Raw genomic sequence first — 9,756 nt, 5'->3', positions numbered from 1 at the left:
ATCTGGTACCTTCTTCTGGCCTGTAGGCAGAACACTGTATACATAATAAATAAATCTTTTTTAAAAATTACTTTGAAACTATATAAAGTAGGGATGAAACATAAATGAATATTGTTTTTTTAGACTTGAGTTCCAGCCTCACAAATTCTCATCATGCATATATCTAAATCACTAAATCTGGGGGGAAAAAAGTTCCAAATCTACAATGGCTCTGGCCCCAAATATTTCATTATCTGAAATATAATGAATCACAAGCTGGCACACCTGAATTTGGAGTGTGAGTGCAAAGATCCTCCACTGGCAAAGCCAGCACAGCAAGGCTCCCAGAAGTGATATAGAGACTATTATCCCCTTTCACATACAAGGAAATTGAGGCTGGGGGGGGGGGAGAAGACATCTAACCACAACCCCAGGGATGGACACTGGCAGGTGGCAACCCAGGTCCATGCAGCTCATTCATAGCCTGTCCCCAGCTTCCTCTCTGGCTGCTTGCTGGACCAGTGGCACCCTGTAACAGTCACAGGGATAGCAGAAGCCAGAAAGGGCAATGCCCGTATTTGCTCAAGCCCTGGGTTCCCTACCCCTCCTTGCTGCAGACTGATGTTCCTTTTGCTTTTGTCCTTTTTTAGTCAAGGCATTGCCTGCCAAACTCCACATTCCTGATGAGTACTCAGGCAGGTGGGGGTGGGGACTGAGGCTGAGCCCTGAGGTGGCTCTCGGGCCTGGCAGGCTCACCTTGTAGCATGCTTCTGTAGGCTGTGTCAGCAATGGCATAGATGTGGGGTGGCATCTCATGCCTCTTCTTGCCCTTGTACATGTCCACAATCTTCTCTGAGTAGATGGGTAGGTGCTTGTAGGGGTTGACCACCACACAGAAGAGGCCTGAGTAGGTCTGCAAAAGAGAGCTAGGCTCAGTTCTGGACATTTGGATGGGTGAGAGAGCTCCCACACCCACAATCAGCAGCCTCATGCCATGGTGGGGAAACTTAGGGTCCTCAGCAGTTCAGCAGGAGCCTTGTGGTAAAGGAAGAAAAAAGCATGATTGGATTCCTAGGCCAACTGTGGTTGAGTCTTAACCAGCTCTGGGCTCCCAACACACCACTCTACCTTACTAAGCCTCAGGAACTTAACTTACATGTCTGTGTGTATATGTTCATGTGTGGGGTACACATGCACATGTGTGCAGACATGTGGAAGCTACAAGTCAACATGGGGCATCTTCTATCATTCTCACCTTTTTATTGTTTAAGATGGTATCTCTCACTGAACCTGGAACTTACTAATTTGACTAGGCTGGTTAACAGTAAGCCCCAAGGATCCCTGTCTCCACCTCCCCAGCATCAGGGTGCAGGAGTGTGGCTCACCACCCCCAGCTTTTTCCATATGTGCTGGGAACTCAACTCGGGTTCTTCTGCTCAAGCAGCAAGCACCTTACCAACCAAGCCATCTTCCCAGCTCTCCCAAAATTCCTTTTTTATGTATTTCATCTTTATTTTTTTTATTTGATTAAAATATAGAATGCTACTTAAGAATACCAATGGGCAGCAGTGGAATGTGCCTTTAATCCTAGCACTTTGGAGGCAGAGGCAGATGGATCTCTGAGTTCAAGGCCAACCTGGTTTACAGAATAAGTTCCAGGAGAGCCAGGGCTACATAGAGAAACCCTGTCTCAAACAATGAAACAAAACAAAACAAAGAATATTAACGACAATGTGGCTTTTAATTTGGAATAAAAACAGTGAAGAAATATCTAACCACAAAAGCCTGTGGAGAAGGGAGTGTGTGTGGACAGTAGGACTGAACTAACCTTATATAGAAGGGGACAATGTAGTTGATGCTTAGAAGTAATTTAATAATTTAGGGATGTAAATGATGACAAGTAAGAAACACATATCACAAACCAGAAGTGCCACTAAAATATATAGGGTGCTAACCCATAGGAGGGGGGAGGTGACATACTACAGTACTACAGCACATTCAAAGGTGAAAGGGAACAGAGGCTGAGTGTGTAGCAGTGAGTAGAGTGCTTGCCTAGACTGCATGGAGCCCTGGCTTTTATCCCCAGTGCCACATAAACCAGGTGTGGCAGTGCACATCTTTAATACCAGTACTCAGAGCATCAGGAGTTCAAAGTCATCCTCAACTATAAAGCAATTTTGAGGCCAACCTGGGCTACATGGGATCCTATCTTTAACAAAGAAAAGGTGGTGGTGAAATGACAAGGAATAAATGTGAGAAATAAAATATCAAAAATCAAAAGCAAGATCATACCTGCTGCTCCTCACAGTTGCAGGATTGGTGAGGAAAAAGGAAGGACTACTGGGGCTATGGTGGCCCCAAAGGCCCAAGCTTGATAAATCTGCAGTGTCTGTCCTTCCCCAAGGCCAGGAGAGTGGAACACTGACAGGAGACTCACACCAACCAAGAGGACTAGAAATAGGAGAAGCTCTGAGGAGTATTGGGGTGACCATGGGAATTCCTGGGATGCTGAGTCCTGAAGGACAGTGGAGGCAATCCAGATCAGGAGATTGAAGGCTCAGAGGCAGAGAGGAGGAGGCAGGCACCTTGGGAGGTCAGCAGAAGCTAGGACAGTCTCCAGCTAGGTGGGAGACCTTCCCAATGTCTCCCTGGTCATCTCTGACCTGAAAAGGCCCCTGCAGTCATCCCTACATGCCTGACCTCCTGTTCTGTCCTCTTCAGCCGCATCCTAAAGCTTGGCATGTAGCAGGTACTAAATAATGCTCACAAAATGACTGCCAAGGCTTAAGTTGAAGCCTCTTCCAAGGGTAGAGGCAGCCTGCTTTGCCTGTATGTCCTAGAGAGCTTGAACTGCACACAGTAGGTGTTCAATGGATACCTTCTGTGCCATGACTGTGGCCTGTTCCTTCCTATCCCTTTCACACCCAGGCTCCCAAAGAGTAGTGCCAATCATTAAACATCTCAATGAAATCCAGCCAGGCTCTACCTTTTCGGGTCTCAATCCTGGCCCCCAGGTCCCTGGGGCAACACCCCTTTCAGAATGATGTCATTTATGTCTGGGACACAACCACTATCTCCTACACTGTTCTAAACTCCAGGAAGTAGTTAAGAATACTGGGGACTTGAATTTGAACCCTCACCCTGCTACCTTCTAGCAGGGAGACCCTGGACAAGTCTCAACCTCTCCGAGCTTCAGTCATCTTGATCTGCAAACCAGGAGGAGGACATAGTAGCAATTCTCACAGTTTTGCTCTAAAATGATGCACATAAAGTATCTAGCATCATGCTTGTATGTAGTAGGTGCTCATTCAGTGTGATTATGCCTGGATGCCTTTAGTTACATGAGACCAGAAAACATGGCACCTTGGAGTCTCCATATACACTGTTCCCACTGCTTGGAATTCTTTTCCTCTGGTCTTCCATTTTCATCTCTGCTTCCATTTTCAGCTTCAACATCACCCTCCCAGACACAGCTGTACACTAGTATGTTTCTAGCACCCAACATAGGGTAAATACTTATCCAGTAAATATTTGTTTGGTAGAATCCGTAAAAGAAAGTTCTTCTGATTTCATCTCTGATTAAAAAAAAAAAAAAAAGAGGACATGACCACTCCTAAGTATGGTTGAGGAGGTTTATTATAAAACAGAGGCATCTGGAAGGGTCCAGTCTGAACTGGGCCATGAGAGGTGTGGTGGTGGGAAGTAAGAGAGAGGAACTAGGAGCCAAGAAGCCAAGAGCAAGCCAGGAGACCAAGAAACCAAGAAACCAAGACCTCTTTAGGACATGTAGCCAAAATGTCTAGGTCATTTGGGAAGAGCAGTTGGGGGAAGGGCAGCAAAGCTCAGGGGCTGGAGAGTTTAGGGTAGGGGGCAGGTCATGCCAGCCAGAATGGATCTTTAACAGGAGATTCTCGGAGAACCTGGGGACAGCAGCTGCCTTGATATATTAAATACACACCTCAGCTAGCCATTTGTTTGAGACCTAACAACTTCCTGCTTGTTTCTACTTCTCCTTTTGAGTCCATATACACAGCAAGCACTAATCCATGCTTCAGGCAGATCTGAGTCTGCTCAGCTGGCAAATCCTCTTAAGGAAATTAGGGTCTCATGCCCAGGATAGTCCTTCTCCTGATGGCTGCTTGAGTTCAGAGGTCTCAGCATCCCCTCCCCTCCCTTGTCCCAGCCAGGCATCTCAAGGCCCAGTGCCACCAGCAGGTCCCAGCTGGAGTAGGATCTCCTTTTTGTGACCATATTAGGAAGCAGGCCTGGCTGTTCCCCATGCTTTATATGGTCAGCTCCACAGCACAGAGCAGGAGCTGCTCCCAAGGCCTTGGCCTCAGGAAGAGAGGATTGGTAGTGATGGGGAAGAAGCTGACTGAAAGACACATGACAATTTCAGCTTTGTCTCACAACCCACTAGATGTTCACATGGCCTGACCCTGAACCTCCCCTTCCCTCCAGAGACTAGTCTGAACCCTGAATTTTCTACAAGGCTCTCTGTGGCACTCATACTTTCTGAGTATCTATGCTGAAGACAGATACTTCGCTAAGAATGTACTTCTGCTGTGGCTGGAAGACCAGTGACAGCTGGGGAGCCTGTTAGTAGGGAATAGCCTTGCTGGTACAGTCCATGGCCACAGCAGGAGATTCTACTCTGCTATGAAGAGTACACATTCAGATACACGGATGTGCAGAACGTGGCCCACACTGCCAGTTGAGGGAACAGAGTATTTTCTTCATTTATCTACATATGTATAAAATAGTGCACAGGGTTTGGTGGAAACAGGAGTCAAGAATAGCGGGATCATACCCATATTCCCAGAGCTCAGGAAAGCTGAGACAGGAGGATCTCAGATTTGAGTGAGCTCCTGTCTCCAAGCAAACGGTGGGCCAGCCTCTCTGAGAGTGGGGGTGAGGGTGGGAAGGGTAAGGGACTGGAATGAAAGGGAAGGTTCTCTGTGCCCTTACACAGCTTATTTAATTTCTATACCCCTTAGCTATTCAATAGGCCTTAGATCTGACGAGGTAGGTACTGACAGAGGCAGAAGACCACAGGCACAGCTGAGCAAAAGGAACAAGCTGTGTAAGGTTCAGGGAATGAAATTGCTGTTGGATTTGTTAGACTCTGGGATCTGCACAAATGACCCTGTAAATCACATGTGTCCCCAAGATAAAAGGTTAAGAGTTAAAGGTGGGGAAGGACTCTTGCCTTTCTAAACATATGCCTTTCTTTTGGGGGTGTATGCAACATATATGTACAAGTACATGTGTGCATGTGTGGAGGGGCCAGAGGTCAATGTTGAGTATCTTCCATTATTATTTGAGACAGGGTCTCTCACTGAACCTGACACTCACTGGCTGGCACCCAGTGAGGTCCTAGGATCCAACTGTGTCTACCCACCCAGTGCTAGGGTTACAAAGGTACACCACCAAGCCTGGCTTCTTATGTGGTCACCGAGTATCTGAACTCAGGTCCTCATGCTTGCACAGCCTCAACATTCACTTTTTCAAAAAATTTCTTGAGTTATCACTCAAGATGAGCTCTGCTTCATCTTTAAAGTCATAAGGTTGTAACAACTAATTCATGTGGCTTTCCAAGAGGTAGTCCTTCTTTCTATCCTCTGTAGCCCTGTGGAGTGACTTCTTCCAGTGTTTCTACTCAGGAAAGTCCCTGGCACACAACAGACCCACAACTGAGATCCCTCCCTCCTGTACCCCCAACCTACTCTGAGCACAATGCCTGGAACAGAGCTGACTGCTAATGTCCTCTGGGATAAATTACAAGCAGAGAGGTCTCAGCCAATGACAATGAGCAGAAGAGCCAGGGGGCCTGAGACAGGAGTCAGAGCTATGTGCAAGGTGTGCCCTAAACCCTGAAGCAGCCCTGCAAGGAACCCATAGTCAGAAGAGGAGGCAGGCCCTCTGTCTTAGACAGAACCTTCTAGATGCCAGAGGACACAAGGTCTGCCAGGACCTTCTGAAAGGTCCTTTGTTTAGGATGAGTCCAGGAGAAGGACTCTATCATTAAGGAAAAAATCAGGCAGTCAGCCTCCAAGGCTGAAGGCCCAGAAGTCCCTGACACATCCATTCAACAGGAACCCTACATGCTGCGGCAGGCTGGGGTCACTCCTGGCTCCTGGACCCAGACTGTTTTTATTTTATCATGGGCAGAAGTTTCTATGAAGTGATTCATTTAAGCAGAATGATACTAGGCAGCAGTGGACATGTAGTAGTCCTTCAGTCAAGAAGATTGAATCTAATCCTCCCAGAGAAGAATGGCAGGGATCTGAAATGTCCAGACAGTTTTAATCTGTTTCTGATGATGCTTTGGTCCCATGCTTCCCAATTTCCACCATGTCAGAGAATTATGAGGTGAAGTGAACACTCAGGCCCATTCCCACACAGTAATGATGCATCTTAAGGGGAGACTGGAGTCCGAGGGCCCAGTGCTCTATCCAGCAAGTACTACTGATTTTCCAATTTAAAAAAAGTAGGACATTTTACAGTACACAAGGGGCCTTTCGTCATTTTCTTTCTTTTTTCTTTTTCTTTTCTTTTTTGGGGTTTTTTCGAGACACGGTTTCTATGTGTAGTTTTGTGCCTCTGCCTTCCGAGTGCTGGGATTAAAGGCATGTGCTACCACCACCTGGCTTTTTTTGCTTTTTGTCATTTTCAAGAGGCAAACTGTAGCAGGTATGTCTAACTTGTAGCCTATGGGCCATATGAGTCCTGGAATAGATATGAACTTGGGGCAAGAAAGTTCAGTAGGTGACAATATTGTGCCACATTGTCAAAGGTTGGATACCCTGAAATGTTGGAATGAGATGCTTTGGTCCTTTACTAGTGACCAGTAACAGCCAGTCACAGCAGACACAAAAGCAAGAACAAGACCCCTGGCATCTGCCAGGAAGTATCCATGACCTCTTTCTAGAAAGAGCCTCAGAACAAGCTGTCATGACTCCTCACAATTCAGAGAAGAAAAGAACATTTGGAGAAACAGGGAACCTTCCAAAGGATTCACCAGCACCTTCAGAAATAAAGGTGGACAAAAGGCCAGGGTCTCTACCTGCCAGACAATAACCATGGGGACATCTATGTCCCTTGTGTTCTAAGGAGCTGGTCCAGTCCACAAGGAACCTGTGTCCTCTAGGTACCACCCCCATCAGGTAGCTTAGGCTGAGCAATAGAATGTGATGATGAGATTGTTTTAGAATTATAACATCTTGTAGAACAGCTGTTAAACTCGTGACATGTGGCCAAGATATAGCTGAAAAAAATGACCTCATAAATATTTGTGTTTAAAATTAACTCACAAGCCAGGCATAGCAGTGAATGTCTTTAATCCTAGCACTTAGTGGGCAGAGGTAGGTGGATCTCTGAGTTCAAGACCAGCCTAGTCTACTGAGCAAGTTCCAGGACAGCCAGGGATACAAAAAAAAAAAAAAAAAAAAAAAAAAAAAAACACCAAACAAACAAACAAACAAAACCCTGTCTCAAAAAATCAATCAATCAATCAATCAATCAATCAATCAATCAAATTAACTCACATCCCAATGTAGTTAAGAGGTAAGTACCCAAAGGCAGCCATGTTGGAGAATGTGACTCCAAGTCACTGGAGTGGACCCACAGAGCCCTAGGTCCCATGTGGCCACTCCTGTGTGACACAGAGGGCCTCCATGAAACCTATTTAAATCCTTATGTGCCTTACCTAGTTCCCACAGGCAGGGAGGCACCAGCCTTTCTGAGGAGCTTTTCCTAATTCCAAGATGGAGGAAAGGTCAGGAATGACATCCTCAACACCCATGGTGTCCTGTCATTTGCTTTAGCACTTGTGGAAGGTGATCATTCCCGTTTTACAGACAAGAGGACTGAGGCTTCTAGAACACAACAGTCTGCTCTATACCTTGAGCCAGGCAGAGAAGGACAGAGATGTGAACCAAGGTCTGAGTGACCTTACTTCATAGTGTGAACCCTGCTTGTAGTCAAATCTGTAGAATTTTGACCTGCATCCTAAACACAATTTTTGTGTGTATGTGGTGCATATGTATGTACATGTTTGTGTGTGAACATGTAAGTTCTTACCAGAGCTTGATGATGGGTGGCTTCCTTACTTGTTCTCTAATTAATTTTTGGGTTGGTGTTTCTCATTAAATGAAGAACTCAATTCAGCTAGCCCGGCTGCCTGGCAAACCCTGGTGTCTGTATCCCAGCATTGGGAGCTGGGATCCAAACTCAGGTCCTTAGACACACATAACAAACACTTTTTTTGGAGACAAGGCCTCACTATACAGCCCATGCTGGCCTTGAATTCTTGATCTTCTACTTCAACCTCCCAAATGCTATGATTACAGATATACACCATATCCAGCTCTCACAAACACATTTCCAGTCCCTTTTCTTCCACAAGGAAGCTGAAAAGAGATCATAATCCCAAGATACTCACATAGATTAGACCCGAGAAGTATCGCTCTCTCAGGTTGTGAAGCACAGAGGCCTCATTGAGGCATGTCAGTTCTGCCATGTCTTCCACTTTGGAGAACTTGGGTGGATTCATTTTTTGGATGTCATCTTTGCCCACTGTGACCTTCTTGCCATTTTCCACCAGCTCCACAACTACCTCATCGCCTTTTTCCTCCTTGATGCTGGCTGCTTCGAAGCCCTGCTTCTCTGAGGGGACCCATACCAGCTTCTTGGCCACCCAGTCAGCCTGAGCCATTGGACTGTTGATGAAGTTTTTATCCACAAAGAGGAACTTCTCATCATCACTGAGTTGTCCTTTCTGTGCCATGGTGTCTGGTGGTCCCCTGTAGAGTAGAGAGATGGTGTGAGAGTGAAGTATCAAGACAAGTAGGCCCTCACCTCACCACATCTAGGGACAGAAATATCTCACACACACACACACACACACACACACACACACAAAATAAATAAATAAATAAAAAATTAAAAAAAAAGAATGCTCTCTGCAGTACTGGTTACATTATCAAAGAGGGAAAAAAGCCTGAGGCCCTTCAGTGAAGGAATGACATGAGAATCTCATAATGAAATCCAGACAATCCAAATGCCCACCTATGTCAGACTAAATATGTAAACCAGGGCATTTTCTACAGTGAACTACTACTTGGTGCTTAAGAAGTTTGCCTGCAAGTGTTGACATGGAAAGATATTTAACCCTTCTTTTTGTTTGTTTTTGGTTTTTTGAAGCCGGGTTTGTGTAGCCCTAGCTGTCCTGGAACTTGCTATGTAGACCAGGCTGGCCTCAAACTCGCAGAAATCCACCTGCTTCTGCCTCACGAGTGCTGGGATTAAAGGCATGCATCACCATTACCTGGCTAGAAGATACCTAAATCTTAACTGTCTATTACAAAATAAGAGGTGGGTCATCTGATGTGTAAACACAGAACTACCATATGATCCAGGAATTCCATTCATAAGATAAATTAATGTATCAATGTATCTAAAAATGTGGTCATAAATATTCCTAGCAAGTTTATAATAGCCCTAAAGTAGAAATACCACTATTGCCCATGAACAGATGAATGAATAAATAAAATGTGGTAGATCCATCCAGTGAAATATTATCAAGCCATAGAAAGGAACAGAATATTGCACCTGCCACAATGTGACTGAATTTGAAGACAATGCTGAAAGAAAGACCACATATGGTATGATTCCATTTATCAGAATTGTCTAAAATAGGCAAATCCATGAAAATAAAGTAAATTAGCCCCTGCCAGGAGCAGAGTAAGAATCACAAGTTAACAACCAACAGGTACA

General features: G+C 45.3%; 1 protein-coding gene across 4 annotated transcripts in view; it reads right to left on the bottom strand.

Moving 5' to 3' along the window:
• Positions 1-9,756, bottom strand: part of Myh11 (myosin heavy chain 11) — a 114,091-nt gene that overhangs the window by 93,127 nt on the left and 11,208 nt on the right. For all 4 annotated transcript variants that reach the window (XM_036195166.1, XM_036195163.1, XM_036195167.1 and 1 more), the window contains exons 2-3: positions 8,423-8,783; positions 736-892 (exon numbers count right to left, since the gene is read on the bottom strand). In XM_036195166.1, the coding sequence (XP_036051059.1) occupies positions 736-892; positions 8,423-8,767 (502 nt within the window). In that variant the 5' untranslated portion in view covers positions 8,768-8,783. The remainder of the gene's footprint in view (positions 1-735; positions 893-8,422; positions 8,784-9,756) is intronic.

This window comes from Onychomys torridus, chromosome 8 (assembly GCF_903995425.1).
Source record: "Onychomys torridus chromosome 8, mOncTor1.1, whole genome shotgun sequence".
NCBI lineage: Eukaryota > Metazoa > Chordata > Mammalia > Rodentia > Cricetidae > Onychomys > Onychomys torridus.
The sequence above is the reverse complement of the archived record's forward strand: the minus strand, read 5'-3'. Positions and strand labels throughout refer to the sequence as shown.